General features: G+C 46.0%; 1 protein-coding gene across 2 annotated transcripts in view; it reads right to left on the minus strand.

Moving 5' to 3' along the window:
* Positions 1 to 4,376: 4,376 nt before the first annotated feature.
* Positions 4,377 to 20,225, minus strand: part of spns2 (SPNS lysolipid transporter 2, sphingosine-1-phosphate) — a 61,939-nt gene continuing 46,090 nt past the window's right edge. Inside the window, exons 8-13 of one of the 2 annotated variants that reach the window (XM_086307708.1) lie at positions 19,970 to 20,159; positions 18,167 to 18,232; positions 17,656 to 17,754; positions 14,537 to 14,700; positions 12,529 to 12,565; positions 4,377 to 7,073 (exon numbers count right to left, since the gene is read on the minus strand). In XM_086307708.1, coding sequence (XP_086163834.1) covers positions 7,059 to 7,073; positions 12,529 to 12,565; positions 14,537 to 14,700; positions 17,656 to 17,754; positions 18,167 to 18,232; positions 19,970 to 20,159 — 571 coding nt within the window. In that variant the 3' untranslated portion in view covers positions 4,377 to 7,058. Of the gene's footprint in view, positions 7,074 to 12,518; positions 12,566 to 14,536; positions 14,701 to 17,655; positions 17,755 to 18,166; positions 18,233 to 19,969; positions 20,160 to 20,225 lie in introns of both variants that reach the window. The other variant, XM_086307709.1, reaches the window with a different exon arrangement.

Below are 20,225 nucleotides of genomic sequence, written 5' to 3' on the forward strand. Positions count from 1 at the left end.
TCATAAAAATGTAGGAAACTACAGAGAGGACACAGAAGAAATGGAGGGCTCGTCTTCTGCAGATAAACAGTATCTGAGAGTCATAATCTGAAAGCATAGGAAGACTTATCTGCTCCTTTAACGTGATCAGAAATGTTCTCAGTCTGAAAGGAAACAAAGTCCACCAAACACCAGACGAATCATTCATCACACCGCACAGTAACAGCTTCCCACTGCAAGCACAGTGCAGGATGGAAATCCTCACATGATTATTAACCAAACACATATTTGTTAATAGATGAACAAACCTGGTTGTGTGTTATCTCATTTAAACAGGGCTGTGACTATGCTGCTGTAAAACGCTCATTTACTCCTTTTAAAGTTGTGGAGGGAATATTAGGCTCATCACTGCCTTTGTTCAGCAAACTGGATCAAAGTGTCAGAAACTAAAACAAATAAAGTTTAGGGTTTCAAAATGACAACACTGACGTGTCACTTACAGAGCAGTCGGTGTATTTCTGGCACAAAGAGTTTAAAACCCTCCATCTCTGTTTCCTGTGTCATAGCAGAAGAAAAGCATGATGATGTTGGATATGACTGTCATATAAATACACTGCATTTACTTCTTCTTCTGTTAGTCACGGAGCCTTTACAATGACAGCGGATGAAAACTGAACAGCTCTCTGCCTTAAGTGAACTTGTGATGGAGCAGTCAGCTGTTTTTGCCTCAGTTGCTCAAACATCACAGAGTTATTTGTAGTTTTTAATCCTTTTGTACTCGCAGCTCCTCCTGTCCTGTAATGTTAGAAGAAGCATCTGCGACACACAGAAATGGTAAAGTGAGGAACATGTAACATGTGAACTGATGAGCAGAGTCGAATTCAGTGCTCAAAAGCAAACATATTGTCTTTGACAGCCTCGCAGATACATCCAGGATGACCTTAAAAATGACGATGTCATCGTGTTTGGATGAAGGTGACCGTGCCTCGGCAGCGTGAGCCGGGTCAGGACGGCGGGTGGTCGGCAGAGGGAAGTGAGAGACTCACAGAGGCGACAGACTGTAAACAGCTGTGGTTTACGTATTCTGATAAAAACTCTCGGCTCCATTTGAGATGAAAGATCTGCTTTCTTTCCTTTTTTTATTCTAAGCTTTATTTTAGTCTTAATCATCAGACCTGACTGCTCTATGCAGTCGACCGTTTTGTGGAAAACACACACTTTGCTTCACATATAGTAACATCTGTTATTTTTGTCGGCTGTTCCTTATTCCAGTTAAGCAGGGACATTTGTGGCATCCGATGTCAGAAAGGCCACGTGTCTTGCAGAACGAGTCGTCATATTCAACAGAGTCTAAGAGGAATCAAATATGATAGTGATCGTCCCCACAGCAAACCTGTCGTGTCCTGATTCGAGTGACTGCCAAGATTCCACTTTTTCCATCCATCCGTTCTCTTCCGCTTATCCTGGTCAGGGTCGCGGGGGCCGGAGCCTATCGCAGCTGTCTGAGGGCGAGAGGCGGGGTCCAGCCTGGACAGGGCGCCAGTCTGTCACAGGGGTGTCACACAGACAACCATTCACGCTCACATTCAAACCTGTGGGCAATTTAGAGTTTCCAATGAACCTAAAGCCACTAACTGGTGTCTTTGTGGGAGGAAGGCGGAGGACCCGGGGAGAACCCACGCCGCCGTGCTGCCGTGTCTTAGATTTCATTCACAGAAACTATTTCAGGTCTTTATTGAAAGCTCTTTGTGTTTTCAACTTGTTGGCATTCATCAATGCTCTAAAAGAATATGATGCTTCTTACAGCGTTCGACTGCAAAGACTAATTTAAAGTTTGGAGATCAAAGCTCTGTGAGGTTCACAGAAAACCAGCAAAGAAACAAACAGAATGACAAACAGGATTTTTATGTATTTCTACAGCAGTGAACTTATTCTGATGATCTTTCTGTATTTGTATGAAATGGATGTGCCGACAGTTTGGAGGCTGTGAACCTGAACTTGCCCCGTGTGTCGTCCTCTGTGAGTGTAAGTGGGCAAAGTGCAGATGGAAATTCCAGCGCTGCTAGAATGGTTCCCTTTTCCTGTCTACGCCCCTGTGTTTCCTGCCTGCTGTACATGACTAGGTGTGTTGACTTTGAGACCAGAACATCAGACTTTGGGGTACATATTTGTCTGACTGTGGGAAAGGGTGTTGGTTTCTTTGGGTCGTTCGCCAACTAAACACTAAATCTCCACTTGGAGCTCGCTCGGACTCCTGACGTCGAATCAGATAGTGAGGTCTAACTGTGGTTTAGCCTAATTAAAGGCCTCCCAGACAACGTCTCAAGTCTTCTTTTGTCACAAAAGCAGCGTGTACTTACTCCTTGTGCTTGTACAGCCTTGTCATACACCCGTCCACTGGCGCCATTAGCAGTCATGTGAGGGAGCTGCCCTTTCTAATAAGCATCTGTGCAGAGATGACCTTTTGGTGAAGGTGTCCTCACTTCCCGGGAAGTTAAATATATATATATATATATCTTTTCTACAGAATGCACAGCACGGATGGAGACCTGTGATGTGTCAGCGTGTCTGTAAACCAATCTCGGGGCTGCAAAATTACTTTGGGAACAGTCTTACAGGGCCCTGCATCACTGCACCTGAACAATACAGTGGTTCATTCACAGATCAGCTCCTGCCTTCTCTCGCTGTGATGAAAATCAAGTCTTTGTAAGCAAAGATGAGGCGTGTGGAACTAGATAGGATGTAGGTTTATTTCAAAATAAAATCGTTTAAATGCCTTCGATCTGACTCATCCTTTGGTGAACAAAGCCAGGTGACATTTTATTATAAGGTTTACAAAATACGCTGCTGCTGAATGATGTAGCAGGCGGGCTAATGATGGGTCTATAGCACAGTAAGTGGATTCATTTACAAGCAGAGATGGTTCACAGAAAGCAGCAACAAGAATCAAAGGACTATGCTCATACAATAGTTTCGATTGCAGAAGCGAAATGTGAATAAAAACAGAATGTGATGACTTTCAGACTTTAATGAGAATAACAAACGTGTCAAACGTCTGATCTGAGAGAATGAACCCTTTTCTGTAAAGTAACAGCTGATTTTGATGTTAGCAACGTGGGAAGGAGGAACAAAAGCAGGAAACTGAAAGGAGTTTCTCAGACGTGACGATGGGCAGAGGTTCATCAGTCTGTACAAACTGTTTTCTGTTTCTGGAACAATTATGAATCCTGTAACTATCTCATCATCTACAGTGCACGATGATTCAGCACACCTGGAGAAATATCGGTGTGTGAGGGACAAGGCTGAAAGTCAATACTGGCTGAACTGCATGATTCTGTAAAACAGTCATGATTCGGTCCTGCAAATCGCTGCATGGGCTCAGAAGCACTTCTGGAAGTCTGCAAACACAGTTCAAAGGTACAGGCAGGTTTTAGAGCAACATGTGCTCCCATCTACACAACAGCGTGGTGCTGACCTGCCTGCTAACCCAGAGAGGAGACCTGGTTGAGCAGCTTTAATCCCACATCACCGTGGAGGAATCAGCATTACTGTCCTTGAAGCCCAGCAGCTGGTCTCCTCAGCTCCCAGATGTTTGCAGGCTGTGGTTAAAAGAAGAGGGGACGCTACGCAGCAGTAAACATCTCCCCGGACCAACTTTCAAATTCAAAATGATCTTCTTTCTTAAAATGTTGATTTTCTCCATTCAAACCTTTGACGTGGTTTGTGGGATCTACTGGGGATAAAATCCGGGTTTGAGAGATTTTCAAATCAATCCACACTTTTCTTTAAATTTACATTCCTCACAATTTCTTTGGCATTGAGTTTGTGTACTACTGTAAGCCCCGGGTCCGTCTGTCAGGTTGATTTGTTGCAGCAGAATGCAGTTAAAGTCTGGTGTCTGCGCTCCAGCAGCCTCTCCCCACAAATACGACACACATGGAAATGAGCAAGTGATGAGCAAACAGACACGTCGGCGCGCGTTCTGCAGGTTAAACAGATTGACAGCGAGTCTCACAGGGTTTCCTCCATTTCTGTGACACCAACACTATTAACATTTTGCCAAGCAGCACAAAACTGAAGCCTTAATAACTAAACACTCACTTGTCTTTTTAATAAAGATTTTTCCTCCTAAAATATTTGAATCCTTGTATTAAAGTTACAAACAAACTACGTTACAGATTAATATCTGCAACTCCAGCCAGAACCGATCCTTGCACCGAACATTAAAGCACTATTTAAACACACACAGATTCTTGCTCTAGTTTACGCGCAGCCTCTAAATATCAGTCGAGGCGCTGCCGCAGTGCGAGCTGTCCTCAGATTCACACAGCGAGACGAAGCAAACGCCGTGAACACACATGGCCGTGGCGTTACAGACACACAGAGACGCACAGACGTGTGTGTGAATAGGTTTATTTGATTTACAGACCTGTACATTTTTCCATCATCCACCCACGGGAGCATCACATTCCAGCTCTAAAAGAATACCCTTTGACTTCTCGGACACGTGTACTGACGTCCTCTAAAAATAAAAATAACTTCTGTTTTTTGTTTTTTTCTCTTCTGCTCAACGTGAGTTTATTTGTACAGACTCTTGTATGACAAGAAGCATTTCCTCGAGACATCACTTCAGTGATTGTTAACATACATTTACGACAGATAAAAGGACGGACTGGTGCTAAATCAACTGAATTTTGGCAACGTGAAACTCGATCCATGGCTCGTCTGATCAGAGCGGAAGTTCCTACGGATGACAGACGACGACACGCCAGCGCCGAGAGGCCGGGCCGTCGATGGTGCGAGGCGGTGGCTCAAAGAAATCCCTGATCATTAAATGTGCAAAAATGGTTTTGAATCTACAAATAAAAACACATAAATGAGCTTAATATAAATTGCATCCTTACAATGAGACTAATGTGTCTTAAAAACAACCCGTTGCATTTATTTCTGTGTCTACACGTGGGACACGTCCAATCGTAATCCAGCTAATGCAAAAGGGGCGTGTGTTGTTTCAGTATGACAGGAAAAGGTTTCCAACCCAGTGACACATGGCTCAGTCTATTATACTGCAGCCTTAAATTTCCCTTTATAGAATATTCTTCAATATGTAACAAACAAATAAATACATTGCATCCAAGCCATCATTTACAATATATTAAAATCGCTGCATGGTATAGCTTTATATATATATATCTCTACTGTAGGTATTCAAAAAGTCCTCTGATAACATTACAAAGGAAAAGAAGATCAATAAATGGAAGGTAAGAAGCTTAGTTCGTTAAGAAGATGGAGGTGGTGTAAACACATCGGGTGGGACAGAATCACATTCAGAGAGCTCCACGCAGTTGGAGGAAGAAGCTAAAGCTAATGATCTGGCAGCAAGGACACAGCCCACACAGCACCCCCACACAGCCAGTGAGTCATGCTCACACATCAATGCTACAAGAACAACCTCGGAGTCTCCTTTTGTTCCTCAGCTACGGTCAGTGCATCCTCTGCCTTCTGTGGTTCCTTCCAGGTCTGCAAAGTGCATCTTTCCCCCTTAAAACCTGGGATCCCATTAGTGGCTCTGAGGTTTCACAATAATCACTTTCACCCTTCACCATCGCTTGTGTTATGTGCAAGCTACATGCTATAGCTTCCCTCACTGACAATTGTTGTTTTGTTTTCTTCGCGAGAGATGTGTACCCATGGAAACGGCAGGCAGAAATGAAGCTCTTTCAGCTCTTTAGGGGGAGTCCTCATTCATCAGTTTGCAACGATACGAGCTCGCGTTTCCTGTTCCTGTCTGGGATTTTGATTCCCCTTGCTAATAAACTGATGCAATGGGATATCTGCAGTTGGAGAGGAAGGGCCTCTTTTCACAATGCCTGCTATTGTAACCGCTGATGATTGGACTGCGATCCACCATTAAGAGCGACTCGGTCCCTGTGTGGGTGGGTGGTGTGTCCAGAAATTCAAAACCAACCATCAGAGAGCGACCTCTTTAAAGGGAAGCCGAGCTCACTGATAAGGCAGTGTGGAACAAAAAGGTTGGTTTCTTCTAAATGTTCTTAGTATTGCTTCTCGTGTACATAAACAGTCAAAAGACTAGCATGACATTGACTTTTGGAAAAAGCATGAATAGAATAAATTATAAATATAAATTATATAAACTATACATATCCAGTGTCCACTTTAAATTGCCCAGACTGCATCATCACGGTTAGGAAACAATCATAGGCAGTAACCTCCAGCTTCAAATCCGACATAAACAGAAAACGACACAAACAATCCGAACATAACGAGTTCTCATCCAAGTGGAAACGCACGCGGGGCTCAAAGAAACATCTGCAGGCGTGAAAGCTCCGACTTTAAGGCTCGTTCACTGACCTTTCCCAAAGCAACACATTTTTGGCTCTAGCTTGTTTACATGCACGGCAAAACTTTCACTGTGAAAATACTGGATTTATGGTGTAAACACTGAATTTGCTGTTTCTGCTGTTACTGCGGCGAGACTGTGATGAGTAATGCGACATCAGTCACTTGTTTAAAGAGATAAACAACGCCTGCACCGCTGCTGCGTTTTCCTGCAGCTGCTTTAGCTTCAGCAGAGCATGCGTGGCTTAGTCGAATGCATGTAAACATAGCTAGTGATGAGGGCTGTTGGCGGTCAGTGCAAATCCGAAGGAATGTAATGATGCGATGGCACTTGTTGCAGATCGACAGCCGATAAGAGACAGACAGGCAGACAGACAGGGCAGGTTCGTGGTCAGCATTCAGTAGTTTAGCATCAGGAGGGCTTATGGCGGTCTTGGCCTGCAAAAGTTCAGAGGATCCTCACAGAGGCGAGGAGGACACGATCCAAGTGGAGGGTGGGTTGAGCACCTTCTCACCGGGCTGTGGTTTAGAAGGAGGGGCAAGACGCTCCCTCTTTCCAGTCACCTCAGCGAGGCTGTAAAAAAACAGAGAGCAGCAGGAGCCAAGAGGAGGAGGATGATGATGATCTTGGGGAGGATGACTGGGAGCATAAAGAAGCCTTTCTTTTATCGCCGTCTAGTCATCCTTTGTCAGGTTTGGTTGTGCATTCAGGTAGCTCCTCATTTGCTCGTCACCTGAGAGGAAGAGAGAAAAAGCTGCAGTTAGAGCCTGGCCGCACCACGGGGAATTCTCCTGTAATTAACGCTGAGGTCGAAAGCTCCCGGGCCATCTGGTGCGACCCTTCACACCAGGACCAGCCTATGACCTAAATATGCCAGCGCTTTACGCTTTGTCTAACGCAGATCCTCCCCAGTCTGCAAGCTATAAGCCACAGCAACACGCGGCCGCTGCTTCTCCAGATGCAGCCGTATATTCGATGTTGATGGTGCCTCGGTTTCTATGGCAAACATGCCATCGGCATACGCAAAGACTAATGAGGGAGGGGTTTGTTGAGGGTAAAACACGGTCATAACACGAGGCGATTAAATGAGGAAGTGATTGAACGAAGAGGCCGGTGTGACAAGCCAATCTAACTTCTAGCTGCTGATACAAACACAAACAAAGCGAATGGAGAAGGCGTGGCACCAGAGGGGGGACTTCACACCAGCTGGAGATTAGACCTTTAAGCTTTCACGGTGCCACACTTGTGATCCCTTCAGATTGGATGAGTGAGGGATGGCAGAGTGTCCCGCTGCTTGTTGTGGTCATTTACGTTGCCCTGGTCGCTCCAGTGCACGTGCTAATGCTGCTGCTACAATGGGATTATTGTGAGAGAGCTCAGCAGAGTGAGTTTCTGAGCGTCTCTCAGTGAAACACACACAGGTGTATATAGTGCACATGTAGACACACACACTGAGAGCAGCCGGGGTAATTAGCATAAACAAGAGGATTAAGGGATTTTTGTTTTGCATATGCAGATCCAGTCCTCTCTGGGATGAAGCATTTTTCAACTGTTAGTTCCAGTTGTTGCTGTAAACTCTGAATTGTTTATGAGACAGACTTGAAATTAAAATACCCAAACGCTAGTGTGATGGAGAGATAATTAGAGTTGTGAATGCTTTGATATTGTGGGACTGGCCTGCCTCCTCGCAGCTAAACAATTACTGTGCTGGCTTCTGCAGCAAAGTGGAGGACTGAGTGATTTGGCAAGCAAACAAAGACTAATCAAACCAACATGCAGCAGTTTTTGGAAGCAAAAACATGTCGGCTGACACGGCTGCAGATGTGATGGAGGAGCGACGAAACCAGACTGAAGGCCAAAGACAATAAAGAAGACACGGCATTCACAATGTCATGAAACAGGAGCAATGCAATAAAAGCTATACGAGTCCCACCACAGCCTGCCTCTATACTTCCCGTGTGTGCATATGCATGTGTGTGTGTTCATATGCATGTGTGTGTGTGTGTGTATATGCATGTGTGTGTGCGGTCTGCGGTTGCGGCACGGTGACCCCAGCGAGCTCTGCTGACTGAGGACTCTGAGCCTTTGTTGAATGATAAGAGGAGGAAGAAGGAAAGTTTGTGCCTGCAGCTGTATAAACAGTTGTAACAGTTAAAGTTTGGACAGCAGTGATTAAGTCAGAGTTTTGCCTCATGATTTAAATTTCAGGAGAGTTGCAGTTACTGAATAAATGAGCGTGAAGGTCCGCTGTCAGATCACACGGCGATCTTTTGACGGCCCCCGGCTCGGGGACGTCCTCGAGGTATTGTGCGGCGGGGTGGAGGAAACCTGGTCAGCAGAGGCCAGTTCCTCTTGCACATGAAGTTAATTGGATCTTGGTGTATCTCATCTCCGTCTGGGATTGCTTCGCCGGAGATTAATAGCTCGCGATGTATAACAGCTTAAGCGATTACTGCCTCCCTTCATCCTCATTTATTCAGCAGAAGTGTCTTTTCTCTCCTCACACCAGCTTCCACTTCTTGATGGATTCAGACACTTTTCAAATTAAAATATTCTCCCTAAACTTTTCCAGCGCTTTATAATTTCCTATTTGTCTCCCTGTTTCTATTTGTCGGCCTGTTTCTATTTGTCGGCCTGTTTCTATTTGTTGGCCTGTTTCTATTTGTCGGCCTGTTTCTATTTGTCGGCCTGTTTCTATTTGTCGCCCTGTTTCTATTTGTCGGCCTGTTTCTATTTGTCGGCCTGTTTCTATTTGTCGGCCTGTTTCTATTTGTCGCCCTGTTTCTATTTGACGGCCTGTTCCTATTTGACGGCCTGTTTCTATTTGTCGCCCTGTTTCTATTTGTTGGCCTGTTTCTATTTGTCGGCCTGTTTCTATTTGTCGCCCTGTTTCTATTTGTCGGCCTGTTTCTATTTGACGGCCTGTTTCTATTTGTTGGCCTGTTTCTATTTGTCGGCCTGTTTCTATTTGTCGGCCTGTTTCTGTTTGTCGCCCTGTGTCTGTTTGTCGCCCTGTTTCTGTTTGTCGCCCTGTTTCTGTTTGTCGCCCTGTTTCTATTTGTCGCCCTGTTTCTATTTGTCGCCCTGTTTCTATTTGACGGCCTGTTTCTATTTGTCGGCCTGTTTCTATTTGTCGGCCTGTTTCTGTTTGTCGCCCTGTGTCTGTTTGTCGCCCTGTTTCTGTTTGTCGCCCTGTTTCTATTTGTCGGCCTGTTTCTGTTTGTCGGCCTGTTTCTGTTTGTTGCTCTGTTTCTATTTGTCGGCCTGTTTCTGTTTGTCGGCCTGTTTCTGTTTGTCGGCCTGTTTCTGTTTGTCGGCCTGTTTCTGTTTGTTGCTCTGTTTCTATTTGTTGCCCTGTTTCTATTTGTTGCCCTGTTTCTATTTGTCGCCCTGTTTCTATTTGTCGGCCTGTTTCTGTTTGTCGGCCTGTTTCTATTTGTCGGCCTGTTTCTATTTGACGGCCTGTTTCTATTTGTTGGCCTGTTTCTATTTGTCGGCCTGTTTCTGTTTGTCGGCCTGTTTCTGTTTGTCGCCCTGTGTCTGTTTGTCGCCCTGTTTCTGTTTGTCGCCCTGTTTCTGTTTGTCGCCCTGTTTCTATTTGTCGCCCTGTTTCTATTTGTCGCCCTGTTTCTATTTGTCGCCCTGTTTCTATTTGTCGACCTGTTTCTATTTGTCGGCCTGTTTCTGTTTGTCGCCCTGTTTCTATTTGTCGGCCTGTTTCTATTTGACGGCCTGTTTCTATTTAACGGCCTGTTTCTATTTGTCGGCCTGTTTCTGTTTGTCGGCCTGTTTCTGTTTGTCGGCCTGTTTCTATTTGTTGCCCTGTTTCTATTTGTCGCCCTGTTTCTATTTGAACGCCTGTTTCTATTTGTCGGCCTGTTCCTATTTGACGGCCTGTTCCTATTTGTCGGCCTGTTTCTATTTGTCGGCCTGTTTCTATTTGTCGGCCTGTTTCTATTTGTTGGCCTGTTTCTATTTGACGGCCTGTTTCTATTTGTTGCCCTGTTTCTGTTTGTTGCCGTATTTCTGTTTGTTGCCCTGTTTCTATTTGACGGCCTGTTTCTATTTGTCGCCCTGTTTCTGTTTGTTGCCCTGTTTCTATTTGTCGGCCTGTTTCTATTTGTCGGCCTGTTTCTATTTGTCGCCCTGTTTCTATTTGTCGGCCTGTTTCTATTTGTCGGCCTGTTTCTATTTGTCGGCCTGTTTCTATTTGTCGGCCTGTTTCTATTTGTCGCCCTGTTTCTATTTGTTGCCCTGTTTCTATTTGTTGCCCTGTTTCTATTTGTCGGCCTGTTTCTATTTGTTGCCCTGTTTCTATTTGTTGCCCTGTTTCTATTTGTTGCCCTGTTTCTATTTGTTGCCCTGTTTCTATTTGACGGCTGTACACAGCGGTCAAAGTGAGCGTGAACACGTGTCATCGCTGAGCAGGTAATCTGTTTTCTGTATTGATCTTGAATCAGACCCAAGGGAGGAAATGCTACCTGCCATTGACTGGATTACCCTGCACATCAAATCTGTTGAGAATCAATTACCTGGAACGATGTGGTTGTACTGCAGAAATGTCACAGGCAGACTCAACTCTGACCTCATGCAGCTGTAATCACTGTTCTCTATAATTAGCACCGTTTGACAGCAGGAACGAAATGCTTTGGTTGCTGCGTGTGACAGAGAAGTGATGAGGCCCTCAGGCCGAGAGCACCGAAACACAATATGCACGGCGGCGGAGCCTTTCATGTCACCTGTCATTAGCTATGCACGCTAATCTCACCCTGCCAATGGGAATGGCGCTGCAGGACCTACAGGACAGCACTGGTGTTTCGATATTTTGCAGCCCATTAAATACAAATTGTATGCCCCTATGTTTCTGCAGAATATATTCTGAAGCATTCTGAAAATTTTGAGATTGATTTTCTGCCTTCAAGGCTCCCATCCATCAGTGCTCCATGCAAATCTGCTTCCCAAGCTCTCACCTGTAATAGGTAATCCATCACAGTAAACATTTGGTTGCTGTGAGTGATGCTATGCCGTACGGTGGTGCAGCTTTCAGTGTTAACTGTTGAAAACATTCTTATTCTCAAGGCGAATATTTACACTGTTGTTTGCACAGTTTCTGTTGTCGTCAAAGGAGGCTTTTACACTTTTCTGACTTGGTGTTATACGAGCAAACCTGAACTGAGCGGTGCCACCAGCGTAGCGTCTCGTCGGTTGTAATCTTTGAATTTTAATTTCTATGTTTATTTCGGAAAATGTGCAGGATGAGCAGAGGACAACTTTTCCTACATACAGATAATCAGGTTTTCTCAGGTAGATCATTCTTTCTACCGTCTGTGTGAAGTCGCACTCTCAGACAAATTTTCCATCTAATCGACCGTTGCTCTCAAATACTACAGCCAGCTGCAACTTTGGCCCATGATCACACTGTTTCCTGACCTGAACTCTGTCCATCCGGTCAAAACTCCAACGCCCCTTTGTTTTCTCGTTTGTCTATCCTGGTTACACCAGCAGACGGAACCTTGGCTCACACAGACAGATTATTAATGGCGGGTAGTGAAAAAAAGCCAAAATTACAAGCATCAATTGGCAGTTTTTTCCGTTTCGTGTACATAAACCAGTTTGATAAATATTTAGAGGTCAATTAAACCCAGCCAGGGCTCCAAAGAACAGAGTAAAAGCCCGGCCTTTCAGCTGTACATGATAACCTTTACAAATAAGTCGCGGCAGATTTTCTTGTCTTCCTAATCAGGGAGTCAAAGTTTATTCTTGTGCCCCCCCCCCCCCCCCCATTGTGCAGAGTCTGCTGGTTTGCTGCCAGTTATTGTGTGCTTTTCTGCTGAGTTAATAATTAGGGAGGTTTGCACCATGTGTGAGCGAGTGATAAAGGCAGGAAATAGGAAAGGCACCTCAGGTCCTGATAAGATGCCAAGTAGTTGGTCAAATAATCACAATTCAAAGAACGCCTGAACGCCCGAGTAGACGCCGAATGGATTCGTGTTTATCACCTGCACTGCTGTAAAGCTCTGCGTGGCCTCAGGTTAACGTGTCATTCATCCTTGTTTTTAGGTGTCTCCCAATGAAAAGCGCTGCCAGGTACTGAGACGGGAGCTCTGTAAACGTCAGTGAGCTGAGACTGTCACTACTACTACTGCTGAAAGTGTCTTTAGGATAAAAGGCAATTTACCTGGTCATACCTTGACTGAAGACGGGGGCTGTGTTGCCTGGTTACACCTGAAGAAAGAAGAATCATTTTAGCATCTCGCTAAAAACACACACAATTCACTGTATGTTTATGAATCCTCAGTTTTTCTTCACGTTTTCATCCTAACTTCCATCATGTCCACATCCTGTTCTCACCGAGCTGCAGCGTACCGCCTGCCTGCTTGAACCCACGCTCGATCAAAGCTCACAGTCATGGCGGCTGAGACAGATCTGCTGTCACACATCAGCGAGTGTAGATGTGGACTGGATAAATGTGTGCGAGAAGGGTGTGTGTGTGCAATGAACTGGAGCTATTAATGGCAACCCTGCAGCCAAAAGCTACCAACCTAGAAATAATGAAGCAATGTTTAAGGCAGAAATTAGACAGCCGCACTCTCCCGAGTTACTTGTTCAGCTTTTTATAAATAGCTCAGAGTGTCTGAGGACACACTCAGAGGAGGAGGACGGGGGTGCAGAGCGCTGTGTATAAATTGGGGCTTTATAGTGTGAATGGGATCTATAAATAGCCGAGTCGTGGAACAACCCTCGTTCGACAAAGTTGTGCGTGTTGTGAGCTTTCTCGGTCCCCAAGGTGCCGTTTGCTGTTTGTTACATAAGAGCTGCTGTTTCAGTCTGATGGGATATTTCGCACAAATCTGCTGTGTAGCGCGCAGGTATGAACGCTGCGTTTCACAGTCATTTATTTATGCTTCAGCTTTCCACAGGAGCACGCTGTGGGTGTGGATGGTGTTCTTCCTACCACAGTGTCTGTGTAACGTCTGTATACTCACACGTATTACTGCAGCATAAGGATTTATTACATACTGATTAAACATTTTTTCTTTTAGTCTTTTATGCAGGGAGACTTAAAGCTGTACTGGCGTTGAGTCCAAGTGACCTTAATGCTAACTTCCATACACCATGTGAAGTATTTGTATGAGGACACGCCTCCAGTCTGTGTAGTGTGTAGCTCTGCACATGCTGCAGCATTAGACCTAAACAGTGTCACGTGAAAGTTAAGGGCTTGTGGTTGGACATAGTTTGAGTGAACATTTGCAATCTGCAATAATGTGGTTGCATGTTTGGCCACAGCCTCGTATCTATTACTGGCACAATGGCAAGAGTGTGACTCTTTTTCTTCTTCGAGTAAACCCACCAGAAGCGCAGCGTGGCTTCGTAGCCACAGCAGTGATGTATGTCTTTAAAAAGAGCTCTTTAAAACCGTATATTAACATTTCACAGAGGAAACATCGACAGCGTGAACGGCAGCTTGGATTACAAATATGGCAACGACACTAAAACGCTCCTCTGGTGATTATTTTGACCAAGCTGGACAAAAAAAGCTCGAACGGGGTTTGGAAAACACTGGGAAACAACGCGTGACTAAGTCGATCGGGCGAAGACAGACTTCAGACTTCAGACTGCCATCCTGTCTAAAAACACCCGTCATCTTCAGCAGGAAGGAAGTCATTTCTTAGAACGCTGGCACCAGGGGAGTAAGCCGACGTGATAAAAAAAACAGGAAAAAAGTAGTCAGGAGGAAATAAGAAGACCGAAGAAGGACGAGTGTGTTTTTGCCTTTTAAGGCTATGACCTGCTCGGGTTTGAAGGAGGGAAAATATGAACGTATGAGCAGGATAGGCTGGTAAAAGTCTTAGTGAGAACAAATTGATGGCTACAACAGCTCTGGAGCATTTTCAGCTGACTGGGACTTTCTGCTGGCTCGGGGCCTTTCTGGGTCCTCCGGGTTGGCACCACTCTTGGCATCGCTCAGGCGCCGTGTGCCTGGCTTGCCTCAAACTCAAGCGTAAATAAAAAATCTCAACCCAATGTTTCTGCACTCTGCTGACAATAAATAATACAAGGATTGCTGACACCTCCTCAACCTCTCGCAACTAAGATGATTTGTTTTGAACTTGTGGAGGTCTTACATGAAGAATGAATGACTCAATAATACATGAAATAATGATGAGTTATTCAAAAACAGTCCGAGTCACTTACTGGGCCTCGGCTTTATCTTTGTCATCCAGGAAATAGAGCGCGGTGGCCAGGAAAAACATGCCCCCCAGGACGATGATGAAGGGACAAAGCATGAGGGCATAGCCCAAACTCAGGAACCGCCACAGTGCTGATGTAGTGTACTTCTGCTGAAGGGCGTCCGAGATCTGCAATCAGGCCAGACGCACATACACAATGACACATGACCACAAACACAACAAAAGGAAAGATTGTACTCATTCAAAACCTTATCTTTATATATCTCCTAATGCTCTGACACACTACAAGCTGCTCACTGCTCAGCGTGAGTTCTGCACATTTCATCACTGCAAAACCGACACATGATGTAAGACGCCTTGTTTTTGTCCTAAAATAGGCAGGATTTCACAGCTGATAGCTCATCTTCATCTTCAGCAACACCAGCATTCAGTCTGTCGTGCGCAGTGTCGAGAAAAACAACAGCTGGAGAGCGGTGGGAGTGAAGTGACCATCTCTGCCTCCCAGAGATCGCTGCTCTGACAGTCGTGACGGAGAGGAGGCTGGTGCTGCTAGCTTTCAGCAGACTGTGGGCTGTCGAATCCGTGGGCAACAATAGGTCACTAAAGCACAGGCATTTCTTGTTATGTCAGCAAAAGCCAGGTCTTCTGCAGGGAGAGCTTGAGAAATGCTGACAGGAGGACTGCACGCGTGCAGTATGTGCTCCTATGTGCAGCCACGTGCATGCTTAATAAGGAGCCATTACAGAAAATGACCAAGTGTGTGTGCGCGTGTGTGTGCGTGTGTGTGCGTGTGTGTGTGAGGCTGGTGCAGAGGCCATTTCGTCAGGTACAGTCAATTGTCTGCAACTTGCAGAGTGCAGCTTGACTAAAAATACGTGGAGAACAGCCGCATGTCTAATTACCAGGAAGCATTTCTTGGAAGATTGCTGAGAGATTGTCACCGGCATCCCGCTGCCACCCACTCTGCCTCTGGCTGTGTCCTACTTTACAGTATAGGTGGAGTCCATCATGTCCTTCTCGGGGGATTCGTTTTGGTGTACGCGCTGATAGAGAGGAATCTTTGTTTTTTTACACGACAGGAAGTGGTATCTGTGCGGCATGCGGGCACCGATATCTGCGGGCGCTGCCATGTGCAGCAGGCGTACTGGAAATGCCGCAGTGGTTTGTTGTGCATGATCTCCGCGTCACACGTCAAAACCTAATTGTGAACCGAGACGACTCACTTGCTCACTTTCTCCTGTGGTTGCTAAGCAATAACCACTGGTCTGTTTTTCTTGTGACTCTCCACTTTGCTCATTCACAGTATTTGTGACAGTGCACGGGCGACTGCGTATCTGCCTGCACTCAGCCTGTGCTGCGACAGGGCCATGGCACTCGTGTGTCTAACCACTGCACAACAACAGCGCTGACGCACTCGGAGCAGTCTATGCTGCGGTCCCGGGTTTGTGGAGGTCTGAGTAACCGCCGGCGGTTGGCTGTGTCACCCAGAGGTGAACTGTGACCCCTGAAGCCTGGATGTAGGCTTTAGTGCCTTCAATACTGAGCTGTGTGTGTTTACCGACATTTGGGGCATGGGCAACGACCGCTAAGTAATAATCTTATATCGGACTATATAAAAGGCATAAGGTTGATGACCTCAATGCCAGCACACATCATATGACAGCTCAGCTGATATTCTGTCAGATATCCAGTTGTCTGCTCATAAACAGAAATTCCTTCCTGCTGTTTTAACCTCACCTTCTGTGCGGCTGCAAGCAGCTTTGCAACCCGCCTCCACCCCAGCTCCTCTTCTCATGCTGTTTCTCACCTACTCAGTTTCATGTCCGCATGTTTAAGTAGACAACAAAGCCGCGCTGCTATGGTCCTGTCTAAATAATCTGTTATTTCAATTAATATTTAATCTGCTGGTTAATTTTCTGTTTTACTTGGTAAAATTCAGGAAAAAAACGTTTTATTATATCAGTGAGACTCCACCTGTTTTATTTATCCAACATAAAGCACAATGATTTCAAGCAGAGACAAATCCTCCCTGTCGGCAACACGTTGCATTTTTCCTGTTGCGACTGATCTGAACTGTTTCTGTGGTTAGACTATTGGAGCACCGATGGAGCCTTCAAATGAGTAGAATCAAGGTGACTGAGAATGAGTCATACGGTTATCAAAGCAAAATCTCTCTGTGGCAAATCTGTACAATATAATTGATCTATTGAATGTGCAGGCACAATACAGTGCCAGCCCCTGAACCTGCATCACCACAGAATGTGTATTTTTTTAAAGGCTGGCTTTGATCAGTCGTTGTAAATCATCTTCTGCTTCTTTTGTTACACGGGCTTAGACACTATTTCAACATTTTCATTTAGGGAAGAAAGCACTGCGGTCTGCAGCTCTGCAGACACCTGCGTCTGCGTGAGCCTGTCGGGCCAGTTTGATTCACTAATCAAACACTTCCACTGCTTTGGTTAATGTAGCTAAGCCAGGCTGTGAGCCAGGGCACAACAATACAACACAAAGGCGGTTATGATAAAGTCAAGTGTGTGCATAGATTGTGACACGCTCTACGGCCATCACTGTTGTTCACGCTCCGTGTACGCTGAACACGAGCGCACACCGTGTGCCTCTGTGAGTTACTATTTAACATCGTTTAATCTCAGGCTGAAACGTGAAGAATTTCACTCGACAGTCTGAAGTGAATCCTGTTTCACACTTGACTGAATAGCAAGCAGCACTTCCACTCGGGCCCCTAAATGCTGTTCTTTGGTTGTATACTTGCAGTTTGAAGGGTGGGATGTGGGGCAGGGGGCTGCTTGTGACCTCGAGGGGCCCAGCGTGGCGGTAAGAGCCATTTTCGTCTCCTGACCAGTTGAATACAGTAACAGAGGCCCCTTCTGGGAGCCACGAGGTTTACTAGAGAAAGCCAGAGCAGCGGTGAAATCACAGCTCTGTTCACAGCTCTCCTGAGACGTGAGCTAAAAGCTCCACTTTGCACCGTCCTACTTAAAGCGAGAGCTGAACATCGTTTGTGTTGCAGCAGTACTGTCTAGACTCACAACACTGGTTAAACCGTAAACACATTCCCTCTTCACACCCGGATCATCACACAGTGTTGTGTTGGGAGAGTCTTACCAGGCCTATCAGGTACGGACTTCCTGCATCGCCCAGGAGATGAGAGGTGAAGCTCTGGAACGCGACAGCTGTTGCTCTCCGCGTGGGTATAACAACAAACTGCAAAAACACATAAAGAAACAAAGGCTGAAAAATGCAGCAGATTGCACAAAGTAACTGGAAAACCCAGCCCAGGCACACCTGGGTTGTCCACAGTGGTGCGTCTCCACACAGTCACCACCAACACAAACCCAGGCGCTGCTTCGTTCACCCAGCTCAGCGGAAACCCAATTTCATTTGGCTGGTTTGAACTTTTAGACACTAAAACACACATCAGAGAAAAACCTCCCCTGTGTTTGTTTTCACCAGCGGGAATGACTCCGCCTCAGTCGAGGCAGCAATTATCAGCCCCGCCCGAACTGTCGGCCGCTCGCACATTTCCAAACCTGCATCTAATCTGACGACCCCATTGGTAAAGTTTGTCGCTGGAACTTCCAGTGACCCAGAGAAGTACTGGTTTCTCAATACTTACCATTAAGATGTCTGCTGTTATGGCCCAGTTGAGGAAAAGCAGCGTCTCTCCAATAAAGATACAAACCTAAAGAAAGAAAGAGATCGTTAACTCCGTGTGGGAACACTCAGAGAAATGCTTTGCTGCGGTGGTTTAAAAACGCCGAGCGTGTAGCCCACGAGCTGAAGAGCAGCACCGGATGATAAGGATTGTTGTTGAAGCTCAGTGTGGAAAACCACAACTATACAGGTGGAGGAGAAAACTTGAAGTAAGACAGGAACACTCGGGCTGCTGGTGAACAGCACCGAGGGTCCAACACGGCTCCTCACAGCCGGCTGATGTGTTTCCTGCCGGGGAATAAAACTTGTGCTGCTGTTTCAGACCTACAGTACAGAGAGGTCACAGCAGACAGGTCCGCTCTGAAAGCTGCCAACACGTCGCCTCTTAGAAGAGAGACGCACGGCCGTGCGCTGACGAGACAACAGCTGCGAGAGGTCAGACGGCCTCGACAGAGCAGCGCCGCCCGCCGTGTCACGCCTTATAATGTGACACATCTGTCAGCGCTTTGCCATGAAACTTGAGCCGATCACTTACACGCGCTGCTGTACTGTAAGATGATTTAATACTGTACAGTAGACTGAAGCTGGCTAAAAGCAGTGACATCATGTGTTTGAAATTATGACCTCGTAGTGAGGACTGCTACTGTTGCTGCCTGGTAAAAACCCAAACCTCTGTCGTTGGACCCGAGACAGCGTTCAACCTGCACTGTTACCATCTGACACTCGGAGCGATACCAGGCGTCACTTCAGTCATTAGCAAAGCTAAAGCCGGTTTCTGTAATAGAGCAACTGTATAAAATTGAGTTGGACAGATCTGTAATGGTGTAATTAATATGGAAACTTCTGCTCCTCGGCTCTAATCGGCTGAGTCATGCTGCTGCCTGACACCTGATAAATGTGCGCCTTTGACCTGGAAGAAGTTCAAACAAATCTTACTTCATTACATCGAAATCATTATTCGCAGCAGTAATCATCTGTCACCTGGGACCTACTTTGTTTGGCGTGCTACCTGTGGGCTACTCACTTAATTCATATAAATGACACTTAACTTAACATATTGCTGCTTAAATAAATCAGCTTTTGGTTGTTTGCTCGTGGACAGTGGGAGCTCTGCACGTTTGATTTCTTCTTCCTGACAGCAGCTCAGAGGGATTTGTTCCTCATACCAGGATCAAACGTGTCACTCGAATCGTCACTCGGTTTAAAAAAATGCTCACAGTTGTAAAATCCAATACGAAGCCGGACTTTCCAGGGAAAGCCGAGGTCACATTTTTTAGGATATGGAAGCCTGTTTGTTAAGTTTCCTTACACGCATGGGACTGCCACGTTTCTGCCACTGCAGGCCAACTTGTTGAGAGTCCCTTCCTATTCCTTTGTCACTGATAAGAGCGAGAAATCTGTGCTTGATAAGTCCGACATTGTTTCAAAAACAGCCTTTCCTGCTGCACGAGGTAATTAGGTCCACTGGCTCCATGCTGTTTGCCTACGATTAGTGAGTGTGGAGGCCCGATCAGGCTCACCTGTTATTACGATCAGTATGATCAGCTACACCCATTCACTGCTCTGCTCCCACCCGACAGCTTCTCCGTCTCATTTGACTGTCAGCTTCTAGAACGAATCATAGCTGACACGCTAATATCGCCTCATCCTTGAAAATGAAGAATGCTTTTCCAACATCCCCAAACCTGGCACAGCTCTTTACTTAAACTTGATCCACTGCAGGCACAACGCCGTCTGTGCGACAGCTCCAGGGAACGAGCCTTACGTAAGCTCCAATGATGCTCTTCTTGGCCACCACGAAGATGAGGCAGATGAAGATGGCCGAGCCCAGCATGCTGACGGCGCACACCAGAGGGTCGGCTCGTTCTGTCTTCTGGCGACACAGGCGTGTGGTGAGAGCCCCGATGACCACGCCTAACAGCCCCGTCACACATGTGATGGCCCCGAACACCATGCTGTGGGAAATAACGCAGATTTAGACGAGCAGGTTTTACAGCGTGAAACACTGCGATCAAGGTCGC

The sequence above is a fragment of the Aulonocara sp. 'chitande type north' Nkhata Bay genome, linkage group LG10 (genome assembly GCF_057382095.1).
Source record: "Aulonocara sp. 'chitande type north' Nkhata Bay isolate Kocher_YH1m ecotype deep benthic linkage group LG10, A_spYH_male_GT1.1, whole genome shotgun sequence".
In the NCBI taxonomy this organism is placed as follows: Eukaryota; Metazoa; Chordata; class Actinopteri; order Cichliformes; family Cichlidae; genus Aulonocara; species Aulonocara sp. 'chitande type north' Nkhata Bay.